Consider the following 24,106-nt stretch of genomic DNA (forward strand, 5'->3'; position numbering starts at 1 on the left):
AGGCTGGACCTAAATCCAGACCCCGTCCTTGCTGTGGTGGGGTTAGTTGCTCGGAGCCACCGGCCTGCTGCATGGGGTCGTGTGGGGATTCCCAGCTAATACACGGAGGCCTCTGCCTAGCACAGAGTAAATAGAACATGAGTGTTAGCTCTTTATTAGTGGAGGACTTTTACCTGAAGTTTGTTAAAAATAGAATGGGTTGCTTTGTGAAGCAATGACTCACTTCTCTGTCAACCGGAAGTAATGAAGCAGAACCTGGATGGCCACCTGTTAAAACTGCTGTATAAGGGCTTCCTGCCTTGAGGGTAAGGTTGAAATAGATGATTTCCAGGTCCACGATTCCATGAATTTGGGGAGGAGGGGAAGGAGGAAGGACTTCTATTTTCATCCTTCAACCTTTGCTTCACTGGATTCTTACTATAATGTAATACTTGGGTGAACTAGGTTTGTGACGTAGTGTTATTGGTAAAATGGTATTATATGGAGCAAACTGTTCTCTTTCAGAAAGAAAGTCCTGAGCTAGCCTTAATTCTAAGAAAGACACTCACTAATTTGACTGTTTAGTCTCTGCCAAGTTTTCCTCCGAGGCCCTTTAGGTCCTTTTCAAATGGAGATGTTTTTCCAACTAGTTTCCTTAAGTCTGTGGCTCACTGTGTTCTAAAATTACGTTATTTCCCTTATTATCCAGAATGTCATCTGTCTACAGTCATATTTCTCTAAATATTTGTACCTATCTTTACCTTGTCCTTTAAATCCTCATCAGTGAGCAGGCAATGAACCAGCCTAGGTGTGTTTTTTTTTAACGTCTCAGCAAAGGTGTTTTTAATAAACACAGCCTAAGCTAAAACAGCTCTGCTTCAGAGAATTCTTTCTTGACTAGAGTGGCAGCCCTGAGCTCCCGGGTGGCCGGTGGCGGGGCTCCCAGCTTACAGTCTTAGACCTGGAAGGTTTTCTGTTCAGATTCAAATGCAGCCTTGTTAATTCTGGTGAGGTCTGTGCTCAGAGCATCTGATGACGGTGCCTAACCACCCCCCCCCCCCCACCCCGCGTCTCCTCCTGCCTTGTCGACTGGGCCAGGCCTCAGCTCTCTGGGCCTGTTTCCCGATCTCAGAAATGGACACGATCTTAGTATCCACCCTGCTAGGAGGACCCCCGAGGTTCCGAGGTGAGGTTCAGTGGGCGGTAAGGTCACAGAGGGACCAATGCGTCCTTTCTTCTTTCAGAAACAAACGCGCCTCATCGCGCTAACTGCCGACACCAGCAGCCTAGTGACACCTTCCCCGTGGGAGGTGTTTGGAGGGTGGGGAGGGTCAGGTGGACCTTGTGTTGCTGCTTCGCTTTATTGCCCTTCGCAGATGGTGCGTTTTTCACAAATTGAAGGTTTGTGGCAACCCTGCGCCGAGCAAGTTTATTGGCACCATTTTTCCAACAGCATTTGCTCACTTCCTGTCTCTGTGCCGCATTTTGGTAACTCCTGCGATATTTCAAACTTTTTCATTATTATTATTCTCTGTCTTGATGATCTGTGAGCAGTCATCTTTGATGTTCCTACTGCAAAAAGATCACGACTGGAAGGCTCAGATGACGGCTAGCATTTTTTAGCAATAAGGTGTTTTTTACCGTACATGTGTTGTTTTAGACGTAATTCTGCTGCACGCTTATAGATGAGGGTACAGTGTAAACGTAGCTTTTATCTGTACTCTCGCCGGGCTTTCCAGAGGAACATATCATCGGTGCAGCGGAAGGCTGCTCGCAGGGCCCCCGCGGGGTCAGTGGGCATCTCCGGCTGGTGGGCAGCAACAGCGTGCATGTGCACAGACGCGTACCCCGCGGCGTCCACCCCTCCGTGCCCATCGAACACGGCAAAGTAGGCGCCGTCCACAGAGTCCGATAGGCCAAAGAGCAGGTTGAAGGCTGGGAGGCACACGTGCTGGTCCTCCATCCTGAGGCGCGCATTACGGATGGCATGCACGGAGACAAGCCACTGCCGCTGCGGGACCCAGACAGCCACGGGCACCTGCTTCTGCCACTGGCTGCACACTTCCCAGAGCCGGTCAAAGAGGCTCCGCACCAGGCCCGCAGCGTCCAGCAGGTTCACAGGGGCCTCCTCCTCCTCATCGCGATCCTCCTCCACCTGCTCCGGCAACTTCCGCAACTCAGAAAGGTTCGTCCGCAGCAGCCAGGCAGGCAGCAAGTGGCGGCCGAGCGCTCCTGCTGTTCAGGAAGCCCATGGCCAGCTCAGCTAGCTCGCCTTCCACCTCCTCCTGGATCAGCATTGTACCTCGGACCTTCCATGGCAACGGGCTCTCCGGGCCCAGCGGGGCTGGGAAGTCGCGGAGGAGTGCGTCCAGGAGGCTGGGGTTCTCCTCTGCCTTCTGGCTGTTCTGCTGTGGGGGTCCCGAGGCCATGCCCAGAGCATCCCCGGGGGCTGCTGCCAGGTCGTTGGTCTTCATTCTGCCACTCGGCCGCCCGGTGCCCGCTAGCCGCTCCCCCCAGCCTAGGTTTTTAACAGTGTGGGCTTCTTTCTCGTTTTTCTTTTTTTCTCTCTAACAACACCGTATGGTGACAGCTCTGGCCTAGCTGCTAAACGTCTGCCCAGAGCCGCTGAAGTCCACACAGTTACAGGCTTGTTTGTGGGACCTGGTGTCAGGTCCATCCCAACCACTCATGAGACTGCTACTCCTGGGAGTGTGGTTGTCACTATGACAACAGGCTGAGAAGACTAGGGATAGACTGAGAACTTTACAGCGAGGCTGAGAGGGAGCTCAGGGAAAAGGAAAGAGAAAATAAATCCTAGGGAGGTCACCAAGGCAAGGGTGCAGGGCTGGGTGTAAGCAGTACAGGTAGAAAGGAGACAGAAGGAGAAGGAGAGCAAGAAAGAAGAGGTTTAAAATCTGTCCTGATTCTCACTTTTAAGCCCTATGTCTACATAGATTCTTTAGATGCAATAGAAACCCTACTCCTTAGAAGAAATAAAAATTAAGGTTTGAAAAACAAAATATATTCTAAAAGAGAAAAGAAAAATGTCCTTTTACGATTAACCATTCTAGAATCAATCATTTACTATAAAAGCACCATAACAGCATCAGCAATATAAACTAGTATGGGCAATTTCTATAGAAAACCACAAAGGAGAAAAAAATTAAACGAGAAACCAATCTCATATCCAAAAATATGATGATTGTGTATCTTTAGCTATTAAATAACTTTCAGAAATCACATACAAAGTCTTTTTTTCCGAACAAAATGGATTTGAAGATGTCCTGTTGTTTTGTGTGTGTGACAACTACGTGACATTTTAACCAAATGACAAAATTTAGAGCATTAAAGTAGCCCTCCTTCTTATTGTTAAAAGTTTCAGAAGTTCTTCAACTGTAATATGTGCATATTCAACTTATATTCACAATGAAATGAGAGGCAAGTTCTACAGTCTGACATTAATGTTGAATATCCATCAACTACAAATTACTAACCTTTTTTGGAAATATTTTTCATCTGAAAAAAATCAGTAGCAGGTTAATATAGCTTAAATTACGAAAGAAATCAACTTGGCTTTCAATTTTGTTTCTAAACATTATATTTAACAAATAAACATAAGGGATAGATAAAACCACGTCTCATTTCTGAGGTGGGTGTGTGTGTGTTTGGGGTTAGTGTAAGAGGATGAAATGTTGATTTTTTTAAAATATTAAATTGCTCTACAAATCTTAAAGCATTTTATTTGTAACTCATTTGACAAGTGAAGACAGTGGCTGGAGTGAAGGGCCCAGATAGGACCCACTGCCCCCAGGTTGGCCTCCTCCAGTGGTCCCCCCCGTCTGGGGTCCAGTGGCCTGAGCATCCATCCCCAAGTCACGCTGAGCAGCAGGAAGGCCCCCCTAGAAGGTGATCATTGCTCCAAAATAGAGCAGATCATGGCACGTGTCCACCTAGGACATTTATAAAGTAAAATATTATGACGACGGTACTCAAATAAGTGTCTTTCAAGCTGTGCCAAGAGTCTGTAAAGGGTTTCCCCACCTGTAAGGCAAAGAGGTCGGGTTACATCATCTCTAGTGTTCCTCCTAGTCCCCTCTATGACACTGAGACTTTTACTCATGGTTTTATCTTCCACTCTTATTTAGTTAGCATACACAAAAGGCCAAAATTTTTTTTAAATTGGTAAGATCAATGCAATAGAAGAGAGTTCAAAAATAGACCCACACATATATGCTCAATTGATTTTCAACACGATAATTATATGAGGAAAGGGTAATCTTTTCAAGAATGGTTTTAGAACAATTGGCTATCCATGTAGGAAGAAAGGAACCTTGACTTTTAACTCATACCACATAAAAAAATTCAGTTGTAATGTAAACATAAGAGTTAAAATTATAAAACCTCTAGAAGCAAACATAGGAGAAAATCTTTGTGACATTATATTAGGCAAAGATTTCTTAGGAAACAAAAAAACACAAACCATAACAGAAAAAGTGGCAGATTGGATTTTTAAATTAAAAACTCTTGCTCTTCAAAGACACTTAAGAAATTGAAAAGACAAGCCAAAAACAGGGAGAAAATTATATGTATTTACAAATACAAATACATTTATAAATATGTATTTACAAAATACCTATCTGATATAGAACTTGGATTCAGGATATATAAAGAATTCTTACAACTTAATAAAAAGAAGACAAAAAGATTCCATTTGAGAAAATGGGCAAAAGATTTAAATAGACACTTTACAAAAGAAGACATACGAATTGAAAATAAGCACATGACAGGATGCTCAATTATTATTTATCATTAAGAAATGCTAGTCAAACTACAATGAGATACCACTCTACGTACACAAAAGGCCAAAAATTTTAAAAAACTGATAATATCAAGTGTTGGCAACAATGTAGAATACTGGAACTCTCAAACATTGCAGATGGGAAAGCAAAATAATATGGCCACTTTGGAAAACTGTTTTGCGTTTAAAAAAAAATAAACATACATTAACCATATGACCCAGAAATATCGCTTCTGGATATTTATCCAAGAAAAAAACATATGCACTATACACAAAAACTTGAATATCGAAGTTCATAACATTTTCTTTGTAATAGCCAAAAACTGGACACAACCCAAATGTCCATCACCTGGTGAATAAACAAATTATATTGATATATCCATATAATGGGACACTACTAAACAACAAAGAGGAAAAACTACAGATCCATATAAAAACATGCATGAATCTATGTGAACGCAGGCAGAAAACAAAAGATTTCATACTGCATGATTACATTTATGTGGGATTCTAGAAAAGAGAAAACTACAGCGGAGAGAAAAGCGAGTTAGTAGTTGTTAGGATCCAGGGTCTGGAGGGAGGGGTTGACTGCAAAGGGGCATGGAAATTTGTGGGGAGAGAAGGTGTGAAATGTCTTTTTTTTAAAATTTATTTTATTTTTGGCTATGTTGGGTCTTCGTTGCTGCGCGGGTTTACTCTAGTTGGGGTGAGTGGGGGCTACTCTTCGTTGCGGTGCGCAGGCTTCTCATTGCGGTGGCTTCTCTTGTTGCAGAGCACAGGCTCTAGGCGCACAGGCTTCAGTAGTTGTGGCACGTGGGCTCAGTAGTTGTGGCTCGCGGGCTTTAGAGCACATGCTCAGTAGTTGTGGCACACGGGCTTAGTTGCTCCGCTGCATGTGGGATCTTCCCGGACCAGGGATCGAACCTGTGTCCCCTGCATTGGCAGACGGATTCTTAACCACTGTTCCACCAGGGAAGCCCTGGTGTGAAATATCTTGATTGTAGTGGTGATTTACAGAACTAGATACATTTGCCAAAGCTCACTGAGCTCTGAACTTAACAATTCTTATCACCAGTTCCAACGTGTGTGGGTTTTTCCTCACACCACTAAGCCGTTCCCCAGTGCCAGCTGGGTGTCCTACAGTTCAAGTCAATTGTGACACTATCTACCTGGAGATACCATCAAAGCCCACAGATTAAGGGCTCATCCTTAAGGAACGAAAGGCAAGATTGTGTTCCTTGTGTTCTCCAACCCAGAACCTCATCCTTTTGTTTTTTTTAAGGAGGCTTCATTACATAGGCACAGTTGATTAAATCACTGGCAATTGGCATCAATTCAACCTCCAGCCCCTCTCCCCTTCCCAGAGGTCAAGGGGTTGGGACTGAAAGTTCTAGAGCTTTTTTTTTTGTGGTACACGGGCCTCTCTCTGTTGTGGTCTCTCCCTTTGCGGAGCACAGGCTCCGGACGCGCAGGTTCAGCGGCCATGGCTCACGGACCCAGCCGCTCCGCAGCATGCGGGATCCTCCCAGACCGGGGCACGAACCCGTATCCCCTACATGGCAACGGGACTCTCAACCACTGCGCCACCAGGGAAGCCCAGGTTCTAGCCCTTTAACCACAGGGTTGGTTCTCCTTGCAACCAGCCCCCACCCTCAGGTGAGATTCTAAAGTCATGCCATCAACATAACAAAAGACGCTTTTGCTCTCACCACTTAGGAATTTCGAGACCTTCAGGAGCTCTGTGTCAGGAGCAGAAGGAAGACCAAGTATATTTCTTATTATAAATCACAGTACCACAGCAATAACATTGGTGAGTTTTACAGTATGTAAACTATCCATCAGTAAAGCTGATTTTGAAGGAAAGAAACCCTTTTCTCCAGGGTTCCTGATTGTGGATTTATATGAATCAATAGGGCCAAAATAGCTGGGCTCACAGAGTTCAGAAGTAAGGTGACTCGAAAAGAGCCACTCGGTCAGAATTCAGCCCCAGAAACTTGTCAACTCTTGCAGGTAATTCAGCAGATGTGTCCAGAATGAGGGTCTTTAATGGGAAATGGAGAGAGAACGGGTAGATTTCTCTCCTTTCATGAACACAGTTACAGAAATTTTCAAATGTAAGAGTTCCTAAAGCAGATCTTTTGAGATGAGAGTTCTATTGGAAGTTCTCTTACCTGCTTTGTTGACAGTGTTCACCAACATTTCTCTCTGTAGAGCCACTGAAATCAAAGGAATCCCTAAACCACATGCTAGTCCCTCCCAAAATAAGGAGAGAGAATTCATTCATCTATGCATTCAGGGAACATTTGATGGGCAACTCCTCTGTGCTGGGCAATGTGCCTTGGGCAGGAGAAAAAAAGGAAGTAAATAAAGAAGGTGTGGTCGTCTCTGCACCTGAAGGCTAGTCTGGTCTGAGTTTCTTGGGGTCACAATTCAGAACATTTACAGATTCAGCTTCTGGGATTTGCCATTATCACTAAAGCCTTGCCAGAATGTGAGGATTGTGACAATAAAGACTGCTTTTGAACACCAGAGTACTTTTACAATGTGAACACACTCAGGCATTGGTAATTTTCATAGGTCGTTTCTACTCTGGAAAAATATTATACGTGAAATGCTTATTTCAGCAAAGTAGTTTTTATATGGAATCCCCCTTCAATACAAACACTGCTTTTGAAACAATTCCTTTTCACTGGAATAATTCTGAAAAAGTAATTTGTCTTTTGAGGGAAATAGGGACTGTCCCCCAAATATTTTCAGTAATTATTTGGACAGTAAAGCATTTTCTAGTGGAGTAGGGGGATGCAGATAGGTTTTCAAGTGTGAAATAGAAAAGCAGCTATACCTATGTACCTTGGTTTTTGTTCTTGATGGTTGAGTCAGTACTTAGTACTGTACTAAAAAGCTTTATATTCTCAGAAAAATAAACCAGGGCAATCATATGGTATTGTTAGGGAACCGTTGGCCGAAACCACTCACCTTGGCCAGGCACGATAATAACCACTTGCATGAGTTGTCTCACAATAGGAGGTCCTGATAAGGAACATGGTGCTGCCACCTAAAACCAACCTGGAGAATTCGGGAGGGGCCAAAAGGAGGGAGGAGATGCCAGCCCGTAATATGTCCTGCCGACCTCCCAGAAACCCTCGTGCTGGAAACCGTCTTGGCTAAGAGATGCACATACCATCAGGAAGGACAGTGAGTCAGACCAAATATGGGCACAAGCAAGATGATTGGCCAGAGACAACCCCCAAAGCTAACCCCCATCACCATAAAACCTGAGACTGCAAGCCACATGACAGAGCAGTTCTACTGGGTTCCCCTACCCTGCTGCTCTCCACCTGGGTGTCCCTTCCCAACAAAGTCTTTTGCTTTGTCAGTAAGTGTGTCTCCTCGGACAATTCATTTCTGGGTGTTAGACAAGAGCCCAATTCTGGGTCCCCCTTCTGGTAACAGTATCTTTGGACCAAACTTTCACTTGCCATTCAGTGCCTCCTATGAGCCAAAGCCCTTGTGAGGCCGTGCTGTCCAGCAGAACTCTGCAATGATGGAAAGGTTTTCTATGACTGCACTGTCTAAATATAGTAGTCAGGCTCAGAAACTGGGTTTTAATTTAATTTAATTCTTTTACATTTAAATGGCTACATATGGCTAGTAGTTACCAAGTTGGACAGGTTGGGTATGAGGAATAGGTAATATGAAGTGTCCCAATATGCACAATGTGGTCGTGGTGAATTGGGCTAGGTGTAGATGGAGGAATTTTTCAGTGATTTCTGTCCACAAGGGTACCAGTCTTTCAGTCATCACCTTCAAACATATAAATCTACAGTGGAGGTGATTAAGGCTATATCCAGAGGTACACTATGTAATGTATATACTTAAATGTCCATGTAAATATATGTGCACATGTATTTATAGCAAGAAAAAAATGCTTTGGCTCTTTCAAGTCAAGAAAGGTAAGAGGATGGTAGGTAGAATGGGGCTCTTTCTGTCTCAGGTTCTACTGAGGTGTCAATGCATTAGATATGAAAGTGTACAAAGTGAATGTGAAACAGACCTCCACCCCATGTACAGATTTTTAAGGAAATGGTCCTGAGATCCTGCTCCACAATCTTGGATCCCATAGTTAGATCAAAGCTGTAAAAAGAAGTGAGTGTGAGGAGATTGGGAGGACATGGTGACTAGAGCTGTCGCCTGGTTCTACTCCCCATTAGGGGAAGGTGGGAGGTTCTACTCTATGACCCCAAGACTCATAAAGGGACTTCAAAGAGACTCGTTGGAGAAATTTGAAGTTGTTCCCTGTAGCTGGAAAACACTGAGGATAGTGGCCTCACTCATGCCCCAGAAAGCTAATGGAGACTGTTGCTTTCCAGGAAACTCAGTGGGAGAGAGAGTTGAGTGCTCTAGGGGCAGGGCCTGAGATCCCCTGCTGTGTGGTTGGGATTAGCTTGCACTTCCGGAGTTGCTGAGCAAGGGCCATGAGTGTTCTTGTGGACCAGACGTGGGCCACATGCAAGAGAGTTGGCCTGGGGTCTACCTTCCTGTGGTCTATCCATTGGGGTGGGCTGGAGAGTATCAGTAAGAAGAGGAGGTGTCCCAGTGGGTACTTAGGGCTGTGGAACAGGAGCAGAGGTTGTCACCTACACTCTCCTTCCCATAGCACACTTCCAGCTAAGCAGGGAAGAAGATCTGATGTCAGGTCAAGTTTGGGCTTTCCAGGATGGGGTAGTTTAATTACTGAACTGACCCTGTGTCTAGAGTGAGCTGAACAATTTCTGGGCCTGCCAAGTTTTCATTTAATGACAGGGAAGAGTTTCCCCCACCGAATGAGATGATTGTGGAGGACAGTTTTGGTTATACCAGGAATGGAACTTATTCAACATCCTGGTTCTAATGTATATAGTCATTCCATTCGATTTTTCTTGGTATAATTCCAAGAAGCTGTGGTTGACACTTCTTTTGTAACAAAAAATACAGAAATTAAATACAAATTAATTAAAAAACAATTTCTATCAGCCTGGAAACCTATATATTAATTAAATATCTTTTTTAGTGAATTCTAGAAGTAATTATTTTTGCAAAAAATAGTAAACAAATATTAGTAACTAGGTCAGGCATAACAAATTAGCTTGAGACAAACTGAGAAATTGCTAGAACTATAGGTATAAACACTCTCTTCCATTCTTCTTGAAAATGATAGAATGAACGTGTTGATAAAAAGAGAAGTGATGATTGTAGGGTGTAGGGAGACAGCAGAATAGAGAAAATGCTAACTGAAAACTTTAGAGAGGAAAAACTTTCATGTAAAAATAACCTGACAATATTCCATTAAGAGCATCTACCTGCTCTCCTCCTATTTTTTCAACCTCCTCTGCTGGTTCTTACTCATCCCCCTAACTTCTTGGTGTTGCCTTGGACTTTCTCTTTCTCTTTATCCGCCTCTTTGGTGATCTCATCTCATTTCATGGGTGTAAATACCACTTCTACTCTAACTTCCAAATTTATAGCTCCAGCACCAACCTCTTCCCTGAATTCTGATCTCCAACTGCTTATGCAGCACTACCATTGGGTGTCTGAAAGATGCCTGCAACTCACCATGTCCACAGCTGAGCGCTGACGTCCCCCGCCTAGTCCTGCTCCCCTGCAGGTTCTTCCCAGCTCAGTTTCCCAACTCCATCTTTCAAGCAGTTCTCCCCCAAACACTTGGAGTCATCCTTGACTCTCTTTCTCTTCCACCCTCCATTGATCAGAAAATCCTGTCAGCTCAGCCTTCAAAATACGACAGAATCTGAACAATTCTCACTACCTCCTTTGCTTCCACCCTGGCCTATGCCACCCTCGTCTGCTTGGATTGTTGCATTAGCCTCCTAATTCACTTCCCTGTTTCCGACACCCCATACAAGGTGATCCCGGTAAAAGAGAAATCAGATCCCGCTACTGCTCTGCTCAAAAGCTTCCAAAGTCACTTAAAATCCCAGATCCTCTCAGTGGCCTGTAAGACCCCACACACCACACCTCCTGCCGTCACCCGTCCTCACTCGGCTCTTGGCACACTGACATCTTTGCTGTGGCCCGAACACGCCAGGCGAACCCTCGGGGCCTCTACACTCACAGTTCCTCACCTGTCTGTCTGTGAGGCTGGCGCCTCACCTCCTTCAGGTCCTCACTCAGATTTCCCCTTCTCAGGCGCATCCTTCTCCAAACACCCTTTGCAACCATCCACTCCCCACACCCACACTCCAAACTCCTTGTCCCTCTTCCTTGTTTTATTTTTCTCTAAAATGCTTATCACCATATCAGGTCTTATAAATATTAACTTATCTTGCATATTTTCTGTCTTCCCAAGGTCATTAGACTGTAAGCTTCGTGAGGACAGGGATGTTTCATTTACTGCTAAAGTCAGTGAACTATACCTAGTACAATACATGCAAATGTTCAAGAAATATTGGTCATATGAATGAATAAAAGAATAGCTATCCATGAGAAAGATAATAAAAAATAAGCTGAAACCTTTGTTATTTGTGTTTCTTCTTCTCCTTCTCCTTCCTCTTCTTCTTCTTCCCAGACATAGCCTAACTTATTTGGATCCTGGGGAAAAGGTGAACTGGGTCCAGCCTATGATCTAACATTTCTGTGCATGCAGCACAGGGAGCCAATGTCAATTCCTCCTTGATCTTCCCCTGATTCTCTGCTCTTCGAAATCACCTCAGCACAGTGACCAGATTTTTACTCTTTGCTTCTTGTCTCCCAATCCTCTTATCCATCCAGCATCCATTCAGTATTCAGTAGAGTCACATGCCAGGTGAATTTTGTCTTAGATCTGTCCTTTCAGTTTCACCTTGGGCTACTGAAATTCAAGGACAGATGATTTTAGATTGTTGTATATTTGAGTTGAATATTTGTTGTGTATGTAAGTTGAATAATTCTACCTTGGATAAGGGCAAATTTTAACTCAACAATTATTCACTGAGTCTTTACTATGGACCAAGAACAGTGCTAGAAGCTAGGAATTTGACAATAAATAAGCTAACGTTCTCCACTCTAATATATCAGTTATTTGTATACAACAGATAAATGATTAATGTGTTAAGAGGTCTTCTAATTGAAAATATTGTAGAGGTTAGAGTTTGTGTATTTCAAATAAAAACTTTAAAAATGCATGTTTTAAGACTCTTGGATTGTTTGAGAATTCGGGTAAAAACGAGGAGTGAACCGTAGAACGCAATGAGAAATTTTCTTTTTCTCTTTTGACATGAAATAACTGACATCTATGAAATGATAAAATTCACAATATTAATAAAGATGAATTTAAGAGCACTTAATGTTAATCACTGCCTAAATAACTTGAAATGTCCCCATATCCTACGGCTCACATATGAAAGAAACTTGAGACGTCTTCCTAAATTCGACAACACAGTAAAATTGTACATGTTATTTTCAATAATGAATGTGAGACAGGAACTTTTCTAAAGTGTCAATTAAAAAAACCAAACAACTTTTGATCAACTATGCTGGAGAAAAGACTTTTTATTCTACCCATCAGAAATGATGTTACAGAATTATTCTACCACTTCACACTCATTAGAACGGCTATAAAATCAAAATACAGACAATAACCAGTGTTGGTTAGGATGTGGAGAAATTGGAACCCTCATACATTGCTGATGGGAATACGAGATGGTGCAGCCACTGTGAGGCACAGTTTGGCAATAAAATTAAACAGAGTTACATATGACCCACGAATTCTACCCAAGAGAAATGAGAATATAACATCCACACAAAAACTTGCACAGGAGTGTTTATAGCAGGAGTATTCATAAAAGCCAAAAAGTAGAAACAACACAAGTGTTCATCAGCTGATGAATGGGTAGTAGAATATTATTTGGCAACAAAAGGAATGAAGTTCTGATATATGCTGGTCCCGGATGAGCACTGAAAACATTAGGCTAAGTGAAAGAAATCAGTCACAAAAAGACCACATAGTGTATGATTTAATTTATATGAAAAGTCCAGAATAGGCAAGTCCATAGAGACAGAAAGTAGATTAGTGGTTGTTTGGGGCTGAGGGGGTTAGAAAGAAAAGAGCAGTGACTGCTAAGAATATAGTGTTTCTTTTTGGCGTGATAATATTTTTATAAAATGCACAACTCTGTGAATATACTAAAACCCATTGAATTGTACAGTTTAGATGGGTGAGTTGTGTGGTGTATGAGTTATATCTCAATAAAGCTATTAAAAAAAGTCATTCCAAAGAGATGATCAAAAGTATGCAGCCAAAACACATGGGGGAAAAGTACTGTAAAGGTATTTTAGGAAGTTAATTAATAAAAATATGTGATTTTTCTGGATTTGGTGGTGTGCGTGTAACTTGTCAACTTTCAGAAATTTGTATTACAGTTTTTTTCCATTCTAAATAAATATTCACTCTTGTACAAAAAAAAAAAACCAAAAAAAAAAATCCACAATCTGGTTCTGCAAACTGGCCTTCAGAAATAGTGGGGATTGGCCTTCCCTGGTGGCGCAGTGGTTGAGAGTCTGCCTGTCGATGCAGGGGACACGGGTTTGTGCCCCGGTCTGGGAAGATCCCACATGCTGCGGAGCGGCTGGGCCCTTGAGCCATGGCCGCTGAGCCTACGCGTCCGGAGCCTGTGCTCCGCAAGGGGAGAGGCCACAGCAGTGAGAGGCCCCTGTACCACCAAAAACAAACAACAACAACAAAAAAGAAATAGTGGGGATTAATTGTATGCATGAATCATGCATGAGAGAATTTCCATTTCCTTTTCATTTCTTCTTTTGACTGCTGGTACCTAATGTCTTGCCTAAGTTATCTTTCTCTCTTTCCACAACACAATACGGGGCTCATGGGCAGAGTTCAGGGAGGGATATGGCATTGGATAAATACAGACCAGCCCATACCTCTTTCGAAGTGGTTGCTCCTCCCTGGCCAGTGTGCCTCCTTCCTACTTTTACAAGGTGGATGTCTGTGTATTCTGACACCGAACTTGAGCACAACTGTGATCTTTTGAGCTGGGTGCCTGGGATCTCTGTGGGCTAGAGTAGCAGAAATGCGAATTCATACTCTATTTCCAATATTTCAAGAAACCTAACAAAATATTTATCCACAAAATACATGCTGGCAAAATGCGATGTCAACCTTTATTTGATTTGCTTTGGGCTTTATCAAATCAAAAGTGGCAACACTGGCTAATTTATGCCGATCAGACTCTCCAACAATTATGCCTTTGATTATTTAAGGTGGGAAGAATGAATGATCATTTAATAGGTGTGACCAGCTTTGTAAGTAAAATCTTAAAACATGTTGAATTCAGGGAGAAAAAAATAAAAACTTTGCTTTGTGATGAAAATGTTTCTGTTGCCTAACTTTTGAAATGCCTCTTTATTGAACATTTACTATGGGCCAGGAACCTTACATAACTTGTCATGCTAATAATAGTTCTTCAAGCTATTATTATCCTCCTTCAGTAATTGAGGAAACAGAGCCTCAGATTATAGATGTCCATTACCACGTCCCTTAACTAGTAAGCTCATGCAAATCTCCGTCTACTCTGCCTCTTCTATGAAGAGTTATGTCTGGGCATCGTTGGTATGGGTTTAGATTCAGCTCAAAATCCTGACCTTCTTCCATGTATGAGCTGTTGGTTGATTTTCCAGGTAAAGGCCACCAGGCCAGCGGTCAAGCCCTAGGTAGCAACAGCATTTCCTACTTGGTTTTACTCCTGATTCTTTGCCAACAAAGTCATCAGACCCCCGGGTTCAGGGAAGGTAGGAGTTTATTGAGAATAGGCACACAGGGACTGTCTTCTTTGCGTCATTCTGTTAAGAGGGGAGGATCCATAAAAGAGAAAAATGCCCAAGTAATTGGGGTGCTTTAGAACCTACACATCTGACCAAACTTCTGCTCTGGCCGGGTAGCATGGACTACGACCATTTTCAGAAGCTGGACTGGATCTGCATAAATGCATCCACCCCCTCATTCTGGTTCCGCTGGTGGGCGCCGCTGGCTGACCGGCAGCTGTGAATGGGGCAAGGCAAAGCAGGAGCCTCAGGGGCCTCCTGCACCCTGACCTGGTGGGCTGCCTCCTCGGGCCACCAAGGAGCCTGACCCTCCATCCTCGACTCAACGCTTGGCCATTGTTAGCCATTTCCCTTTATTTGGGCATCTTCCACCGGTCACAGAAGCCAGATTTTAAGGCTGCAATACCCTCATACCATAGCACCGTGCAGCCGGCCACGCGGGGCTCTGCTCCAGGTGCTGAGCGCGCTCTCCGCGGGTAACGGACCTCTGGGGTCGGGGGGTCTTAGGTCTCCCCCTCCCTCGGCCAGAGGAGGGCGCCTTCCCGGCCCCGGTCTCTGCCGCAAAAGCTCGAGGCGAAGAGGAAAAAGGGCATCGGTGTGCGGCACTTCGGTTGGAAAATGCAGTTTTACGCCGAGATCCCCCGGCACGCGCATTCGGAGCCGGGACCGTGGTGGCCGCGAGCGCGGGATCTGCCCCGAGGGACTGGACTTGGAAAGGGTCGGCGGGTCGCCGGCGAGCAAACCCCTACACGGACGCCAGAGGCCCCCCGCCCGGATGCCGCGACCCACTGGGACGCGTGGGCGTGTCGGGCGCTAGTCCCGGGAGCACGCGAGACGCCGCTCCCCTCGCGGCGCTTCCTGATAGGAAACTCCGTCGGAAGCGCGGCTCACTTTCCTCAGGGAGACGAACGAAGCAACAGGCAGGCTTCCGCTGGAGGCAGGCGACTGCGAGCTCGGCGCGGGGCCCGCCCCGCCCCCTTTTTTCCCCCTCCCCCTCGTCTCTCCCCTCCCTTCCTCTGGGGCACCGCCCACCTCCCCGCTCCTGCCCGCCCCCTACCTCTCCGGCTGCCCCGCCCCCTTCCCGCTCCCCCACGGGGCCCGCCCCCATCTCCCGCGCCCCTCCCACCCTCGGCCCCGCCGCCCTCCCCCTCTCTTTCTCCTCCCTCCACTCGCCCCTCTGGCCCCGCGCCCGCCCCCGCCGTCCCTGGGCCGCGGCCCGGCCGCAGCCTCCGCCAGGGAGCGGGCCCGCCGCCCGCCGGTGTCCCGGGAGCCCGACAAAGAGCGCGCCTGAGGCTCCAGCAGCTCGGCGGGCGATGGGAGATGGAAGGAAGCGACGCCGCGGTGAGGCTCGACCCGGAGGGCGGGCGGGCGGGCGGGCGGGGGCGGGAGCGCGGGCGGCCGTCGGGGCGGCGGTGCTTTGTGGCTGCTCGGTCCCGGGGTCCCGGACCGCTGGACGTCGGGTTCGGGAACTGCTTCCTTTCTGCCCTCTCTTTGTGCGGGTGAGGAGGCGGAAGGCTCGCTCTGTGGGGTGGCTGTTCGGGGGGTTCACCCCGACCCCCGAGGCCGGGACGGCGGGGGAGGCGGGAGGGGGCCCGGCGGCCGAGTGCGCGGCGCTCTGGTTTCTGTTAGGAGAACAGGGAAGCCCAGCGCAGCGAGCGGGCGCGCGGCCGGCGGGGGGGATTCCGCACCTTGAAAGACGTTGCAGCCCTTGGGTGGTACTTGCATTTAACTTTGTCCGCGGGTTTCTGCAGCGAGTTCTGGCAGGCGATGTTGTGAGATGTTAAAAAAAAAGCAGGCACCACTTGGAGGACTTGGGTTTAAAATGCTGTCGGTTGCCTGGATGACAAATGTGTAGTGTTACCGCTCCCCTCGGAGGACGCGACGCATGCGACGTCATTGTCCACAGACACTGGGGTCCCGGGTTTCCACCCCGGAATAGCTCTTAATGGGTCCAGGTGCTGGTGTAGGGAAGACGAGGTCTGGAAAATTCCGCTCATTGGGATTCTGGGAACAAATGCTTGCAATTCATGAGCCATAGTTGAGTATCTGCAGATGATTTTGCGGAGTCCCGTAGCCAGGTGAGTGCGACAGGCTTGCTGCTGTCAAGGAGCTTGCCTTCTAGGAGGGGCGGCTTGGGCAGAGCTGTGAAGGAGGAACCCAGAGGAGGGCGGGGTTCTGGCGAGCGAGGGCCTGGACGGCCTCTGCGGGCAGGTTGGGGTGTATCTTGAAGGGGAGGGTTGGGGCGGCCGTCGCGTCGGGGGGGAAAGGATGCTCCCCGCTGGAGGAAAGCGAATGCACTTTCTAGTTTCTTCCGAGACAGGCTTTACCGTCCTTCCTTAGAGTGTTTGCAGATCAAGGGATATTCTTTTAAAAAGTCGTTAAATTCCTCTTCACCGCTTAAAAATAAGTGCGGCATGCTAAACAAAACCAGCAAAACAAAGCAAAATAAAAGAACACCTTCCCAAACAGTTGTTTAGTGGCTCGATGCATGTCCTTCTACAACTCTCTATATCCTCTCACAAGTCGTATGGCAGCTCTGTGGGTTTGTCTTGTCTGATATTTCATTAATACACACTTTTTGTGCTACAGGAGCAGAGTGGGTACCATGGAAAGTGCTTAGACACCTGGCTTGTAGGTTATATCACTGACTGGGTGAGCCTTTGCCACTGTCTTTGGCACATCCTTTAGCCCCTGGAGCTGAAATTTCCTCCTCTGTAGGTTAAGGGGATTGGGTGGATAGGTGCTCCCTCGGAGTCTTCCAGCCCCAGCATTTTATGGTTTCATGCTTAGACGTGTACATGCACTCCTTATTCAGTGATGTACTCTCAGCTTCACCTTCTGAATCGCTCTCAGTTTATATGTCCTGTGAACGGATCAACACATCCTGGCCGTTGAGTGGGGGAGAGTGATGGAAGCTGCAAAGCTAAAATAACCTTATTTTAAGGTGAAATTCCACAGTTGAATTTTATTTTTTAAAATGCAAGTGTAAGAAGCTCGATTTGCCAATCTGAATGAGTGTTGGCTTTAAAAAAGGTTTTGTTGACACTGTTCATTTCATTTGTGACCAAAGAATAATACGTGCTTTTGTGTACGTGTGTTAAGAGCTTCAATTTTGCTCTTAATTAACTACTAGCACTTAAAAAAGTGAGATATCTCAGAAATCCTTTTAGGCTAGTAAATCTTGGGAATTTGGAAATAAAAATAATATAAGACGGCAAATAGTTCCCTGAAAAAGGGAAATTCAGCAATACTTTCCATCCATGGTTCTGTTTACTTTCTAAAACCTTGGTATTTGTTTGCTGACCCTGGTGGAAAATATGAGTGGGATTTAGCCTGGCATTTTTCTAAAAAACATGTCCAAGGCATTACTCCTTTTAGAGGTGATTTTTCTTCTTTAGAAATTCTGGAGTCATCTGTCATCATTCATAAACTAAGACACCAGTGTGGTAATGGATTAGGCCCAGTCTTGATTAAGAAGTGCTGGGGCAAAAAACGTGTGAATGTTAAAATGTGTATGTACTTTGGCCTCCGGACTGGTTTGTTTGAGGTTTACCTGACGCAATGTTGTCACTTGCCAATTATGAAAAGAGCATTTCTTTGGGTTTGGGTTGGATTAAGAAATAAGTAATGGATGATGATCCTTCTCAATTTTTAGAAATGAATTCAGACACGATTGAGGTTTAGGCAGCCTGTGAGAAATAATCTGGTGATCAGTAGGTGACCAAAGCCCCCTTACCTGAGCATGTGACTCAGGCTTACAGATACCTTGGGGTCCAGGCTCACCTCCAGTCACTGCTGCTTTGATAGTTCTCAACATTTAGGACTCTCCCCATTCAGTGGTGGCCAGGCGCAGAGGTCCTTGGCTTCCCTTTGCTAAGAGTGGAGACATTTCCACCTAGGGTACTGCCTCTCAGCTCTTCCTAAGTTCTTTCACAGTTAAATCAGCTGAACCTTAGTTTAGGGTAGTGCACCATCCAGGTGAAATTCCCCAGAGCATTTGTTCATAGTGTCCATGTCTGGACAGTTTTCGTTTGTGGTATTGTTTGCAGTTTCAGAGATTTGCTGGAAAGAATTTTAGCAGTGGCATTATTTTTTGAGAGCGTTTCCCTTTGTACCTTTCCTGTGTTTCTTTTTATTTTTTCTAAATTGGAGTATAGTTGCTTTATACCTTTACACTGCTGTGCCCAGAAGGTCAACAAACTGGGGCCCTGTTCGTGCTGAGCGGGCAGGATTTTGTTGACACTCCAGGGCACAGAGGTGGCGAGGCGTTTTCTCTTTCGGGCACACCTGTGGTGTGAGGGAGTCACCAGCTTCTCTCCCCATCCTCCGTGTAAGCGCCAGGCCCTGGCCACAGCTGACCACTCATTTCTCCAGGCCTGTTTAACTGTGAACAACCATCTAGTTTGAAATTCCCTTTTCGCTGGTCACAGGCCAGTGAGATGAATCAGAATAACTTGTACATGTCGATGGACATTTTTGGAAGTTTATCCTTGGGGTTAGGGTAAGAGGGAAAATGAACATTTTGGCCTGAGCCTCTTTTCTTACCTAGTAGCTTCGTGTGGGTTGCCTGAGAAGCAGCATTTTCCTTTAAGTTTCAAATTATGACCTAACTTTTGGAAAGTGCTTATTTCATGTGATATTTTCAAGCATGATGCATTGTTACAGTCACAGCTAATATTTATTGAGATCTTATTGTGTGTTTTCACACAGGTTACCTCTAGTCCCCATGACAGCCCCATGCGGTCAGTACTGCCATTATCTCCAGTCTGAAGTCTGGAGAGGTTAAGTAACACAGCTAATAAGGGGCAGAGCTGAGATTTAAACTTGGCGGTCCAGTGGTCTTAACCACCATTCTGCTTCTATGTACTCAAAGTTAGCATTGTGTTGGGGCTTCCCTGGTGGTGCAGTGGTTGAGAGTCCGCCTGCCGATGCAGGGAACACGGGTTCGATCCCTGGCCCGGGAAGATCCCACGTACTGCGGAGCAACTAAGCCCGTGTGCCACACTACTGAGCCTGCGCTCTAGAGCCTGTGAGCCACAACTACTGAAGCCTACGCGCCTAGAGCTCGTGCTCCACAACAAGAGAAGCCACCACAATGAGAAGCCAGCGCACTGCAATGAAGAGTAGCCCCCGCTCGCCACAACTAGAGAAAGCCCGTACACAGCAACGAAGACCCAGTGCAGCCAAAAAACAAACAAACAAATAAATTTATTAAAAAAAAACATTTAGAGGCACTAAGGTCATATTTCAGAGTGTCAAACCTCACAGCCTGTAAATACTGAAACTACTGTATTTAAGAACCCTTTCATGGAATACTTTCATAGAATCAATGAGTTACCTCCAAATCAGTATTGTTCAATAGAACTTTCTGCTGTGATGGAAATAGTTTATATCTGTGCTGTCTAATATGGCAGTCAGTAGCTGCATGTAGCCACTGAGAGCATTTGAAATATGGCTAGTGAGATTTAGGAACTGAATTTTAAATTTTATTTAATTTCAGTGAACTTAATTAGCCTCATATGGCTAATGGCTAATATATCGGGATAGCACAGCTCTAGACCAGAAATGCTCTGCTAGATGGTAATGGTTGTCCTGGGCAGTCAGTTCCCACTTGACCGTCTGGTTGCTTATGGTATGTTTACTGACTGGGCTTTGCTAAGTTTTTAGTTTTGTATGTGTTTACCCCATCATGTCTGATAAATACAAAAGCAGTGAGAGTATATGGGGGCATGGGATTTTAATGGAAATGAAAGTGGAGATAGAGTCATTGAAAGTGATGAGAAGAAGAAAAATGTATTCAAGAGTAAGAACTATACTAAAAAAAAAAATTGTGTAACAGGTAGTGTGCAGTTGACAGTACTCAGCAAGATGGAGGAAAAGCTTTTGATAAAATAGAAGGACGAGTGTCTGGCTGAGATCCACTATTATATTAATTCATGAGCTGGCTGTGAGTTGTTTGAGAACTTAGAGATGGCGAGAGCACTGCCGTTGACTTTTTTTTTGTTGCAAGCTGTGGATAGTTCAGTAGCTCCCAGCTCCCTTTGAATCTGCATAGCATCACAGTCCTGGTGGGTAGTGCTGGATATTCAAGTGGCTAAGGTCTTTCCTGGGACCCCTCAAAGCTGTCTTGGAGGCCCAATAGATTTTCAAAGTAGATGAAGCTGAGTAAGATTTCTGTATTGCATGAATTTTGGCAAGGAGCATGCCTAGTTTTAAAAGTACATGTTAGTAGAGGTGCTTCAGACCACAGAATGGAGAAAAAAATCTTACTCTTTATCCCCAAATACTTTTCAGTCTGGGAGGTAGACAGCCACATTTACAGATGCCAGGGTTTCTCCAGGGTCAGGCGTGTAGGAATAGCCTTGAGTATAACAGCATGTGTGAAATCATGAGAGAATTCTCATGGTTAGGCTTCTGTTGGAATACCTGACTATTTTGAGTTTTCTAACTTGTGGTGAAAACACAATGATATCAAGGCATAACACTGCAAAAATGTGGGGATAGGAAGAGGAGAAAGAATAACATGTATTCTGTATTTACTGTGTGGCAGGCACCATGTGAAACAGTGTGTGTGTGTGTGTGTGTGTGTGTGTGTGTGTACGTGAATTTACATATTCTTTTTTTTAAAAATGAATTTATTTACTTATTTTCTTTTGGCTCTGTTGGGCCTTCGTTGCTGTGCCGTGGGCTTTCTCTAGTTGCGGCGAGCGGGGGCTACTCTTCATTGTGGTGTGCGGGCTTCTCACTGCGGTGGCTTCTCTTGTTGCACAGCAAGGGCTGTAGGCGTGTGGGCTTCAGTAGTTGTGGCATGCAGTCTCAGTAGTTGTGGCCTGAGGGCTCTAGAGCGCAGTCTCAGTAGTTGTGGCGCACGGGCTTAGTTGCTCCGCGGCATGTGGGATCTTCCCGGACCAGGGCTTGAACCTGTGTCCCCTGCATTGGCAGGCGGATTCTTAACCACTGCGCCACTAGGCAAGCCCAGTTTACATATTCTTATATGTTCTTTACAATGTTGTAAGCTAGGTAGTATCCCCATTTTCAGAGGATGAAATTGAGGCTCATGGAGGTTAAATGGGATTCCTTTTAAAAACAAGTTTATTGAGATAAAATTCACATACCACACAGCTCATCCATTTAAAGTGTATATTCATTGATTTTTAGTACATTCACAGAGTTGTGCATTCATACTCGTAATCAACTTTAGAGTATATTCATCACCCCAAAACAAACTTTGGATCCATTAGCTGTTTCTCCGTAATCCTACTATTGCCCCCATTCCCTGACCGAGGAAACACTATTCTATTTTCTGTCTCTATGGGTTTGCCTGTTCTGCACGTATCATATAAATGGAATCATAGAGTATGTGGCCATTTGTGACTGGTTTCTTTCATTTAGCAAAATGTTTTCAGTGCTCAGCCATGCTGTAGCATGTGTCAGTACTTCATTCCTTTTTATTGCTGAGTAATATTCAATTGAATAGCCAGGACATATTTTATTCATTCATCAGATAGTGGTTCCCTCCCCCCCCCCTTTGGCATTTAGGAATAATGTTGCTGTGAACATTCATGTACAAGTTTTTGTGGGGACATATGCTTCCATTTCTCTTGGGTATGTACCTAGGAGTGGAATTGCTGGGTCATATTGTAACTCTGTGTTTGACACTAGGATGAACTGCCAAACTGTTTTTCACAGGGGCGGCACTACTTTACATTTCTATCAGCAGACTATGCGAGTTCCCATTTCTTCATATCCTCATCAACACTTGTTATTTTCTTTCTGATTTTAGCCATCTTAGTGGGTATTAAGTGGTATTTCACTGTGGTTTTGCGTTTCCCTAATAATGTTGAGCATCTTTTCACATGCTTTTTGGCCATTTGTTTATCTTCCTTTGAGAAATGTCTATTCAGATCATTTGCCCTATGAAAAATTGGGTTGTCTTCTTCTTATTGAATTGTAAAAAAGTTCTTTATATTCTGGATGCAAGTCTCTTGTCAGGTATATGCTTTGCAAAAATCTTCTCCCATTCTGTGGGTTGTCTTTTCACTTTCTTCCTGTCCTTTGAAGTAAGTGAAGTTCTTTTTCTTAAGCAAAGCTTGGGTGGGCATAGCACACTTATAGGTCCTCACATATTTGCTGAAGTCAGTCACCATAATAATTTGTAAAATAGATTGTATAATGAATATCATTGTTTTGGGGTTTCTGGTTGGAAAAAAGGATGGATTTAACTTTTGCCTAAGTTACTTAAGAGAAAAGCAAAGCTCTGAGGATTTGAGACCTTTATGTGTATTGAAAGGAAAATTTCGAAGTAGTTTCTTTGGAGTCTTTTATGTACAGAAAATGCTGCTTTCCTCTTGGATTAGAGAACTGCTTGAAAGGAAAAGGACACCCTGCCTAAAAGACCCCTCTTGTAGGTCCTGTAATTTTATGATCTGAATAGAGGTTCCCAAACTAATTTATCGCAAGAATCACCTGGTTTTAGATTTCTAGGGCTGCCTGAAGGTGTGGTTCAGTAGTTCTGAGGCAGCACTTTTCATAATCACCCCACATGATTAAGAGCAGGAACACTTGAGAAACTCTGATCTAAACTGGTGATAATCATGACCTTTTAGTGGTTGCCCCTAGAACTTAATTAGACTCTTTAGTGGGTGTGGTCTCTGGGTGGCAAACATCCCTCCCTGAGGGTGATTACAGAGAGCTGATCCAGCCATTCTGGCTACTTTGCTTAGGGAGCTACAGATCTTGATCCAAGGCAACCCACATTCTCTTCCCCTCCCCTCATATAGTAGAGGTGGTTCCACTATAAAAATTTAAACCAGGTTCACAAACATTTCAAGTCATAAGGTTGCCACTACCCTCTTGAAAGTATTCCTCCCTCCCCTTTCTTCCCCTTTAAGATGTGTCCCTGTTTTCTTACCATTGCTGAATCCCTGGCGGCCTTCCGTAGCCACACAGATCTCTGTGAGACCCAGTGGTGAGAAGAGGTCATGGAAAGGAAAACAGTTCGAATTTTACATAATCCTTACTTACACTTTGCTTGTTTTGGGTGGGTGGTCAGGGTCTCCTAAAGGATTTGATAAATGTGAGGTTGGGCCAGCTTCATTTAACAGGGGATGGGGACACTCCTGTGCCTGGGTCACCAAGTGAGAGGCAGTGCAGTATATGGTTAGAATGTGGCCTTAATAATGCTTGAGAGGGGCTTAGTGCCTGCAGTAAAACAGTAAGTGGACAGTAAATGTGACCTGGATGGTAGGTTATACTTATCTGGGTAGGAGGTGGAATTATTTCCATTCTTAAAATCACACAGCTGTTAACTAGTAAAACTGGTTTTTCTTGTTCCCTATATTGTGATTGCCTGTAGATACGCAGTGTGGCAGCCAAGAGGAAAATTCTGGCACTTTGAATGGTGCTTTGGCACATAGTAGTCACTCAATGAGTTAAACACCACAGGCTATTGAATCGCTAAGCCCAGGAACCCTTCCAATCATGTGTGGACAGAATAGGTGCTCTGATACTGACCCT

The 24,106-nt window shown here is 44.9% G+C and overlaps 1 protein-coding gene and 1 pseudogene across 2 annotated transcripts in view; one reads left to right on the top strand and one right to left on the bottom strand.

The window, feature by feature from the left end:
- Nucleotides 1-24,106, top strand: part of PSD3 (pleckstrin and Sec7 domain containing 3) — a 572,386-nt gene that overhangs the window by 52,267 nt on the left and 496,013 nt on the right. The window contains exon 1 of one of the 2 annotated variants that reach the window (XM_022571392.2): nucleotides 6,138-15,931. The exons of the other annotated variant lie outside the window; for it this stretch is intronic. Coding sequence (XP_022427100.2) covers nucleotides 15,209-15,931 — 723 coding nt within the window. The 5' untranslated portion in view covers nucleotides 6,138-15,208. Of the gene's footprint in view, nucleotides 1-6,137; nucleotides 15,932-24,106 lie in introns of those variants that run through there. 2 annotated transcript variants of the gene reach the window in all.
- On the bottom strand, nucleotides 1,677-2,740 carry LOC111173571 (protein phosphatase 1F pseudogene; annotated as a pseudogene).

Source organism: Delphinapterus leucas, chromosome 21, assembly GCF_059928025.1.
Source record: "Delphinapterus leucas isolate spDelLeu-1000000601 "Yukka" chromosome 21, BTC_Dleu_Yukka2, whole genome shotgun sequence".
NCBI classification, from domain to species: Eukaryota; Metazoa; Chordata; class Mammalia; order Artiodactyla; family Monodontidae; genus Delphinapterus; species Delphinapterus leucas.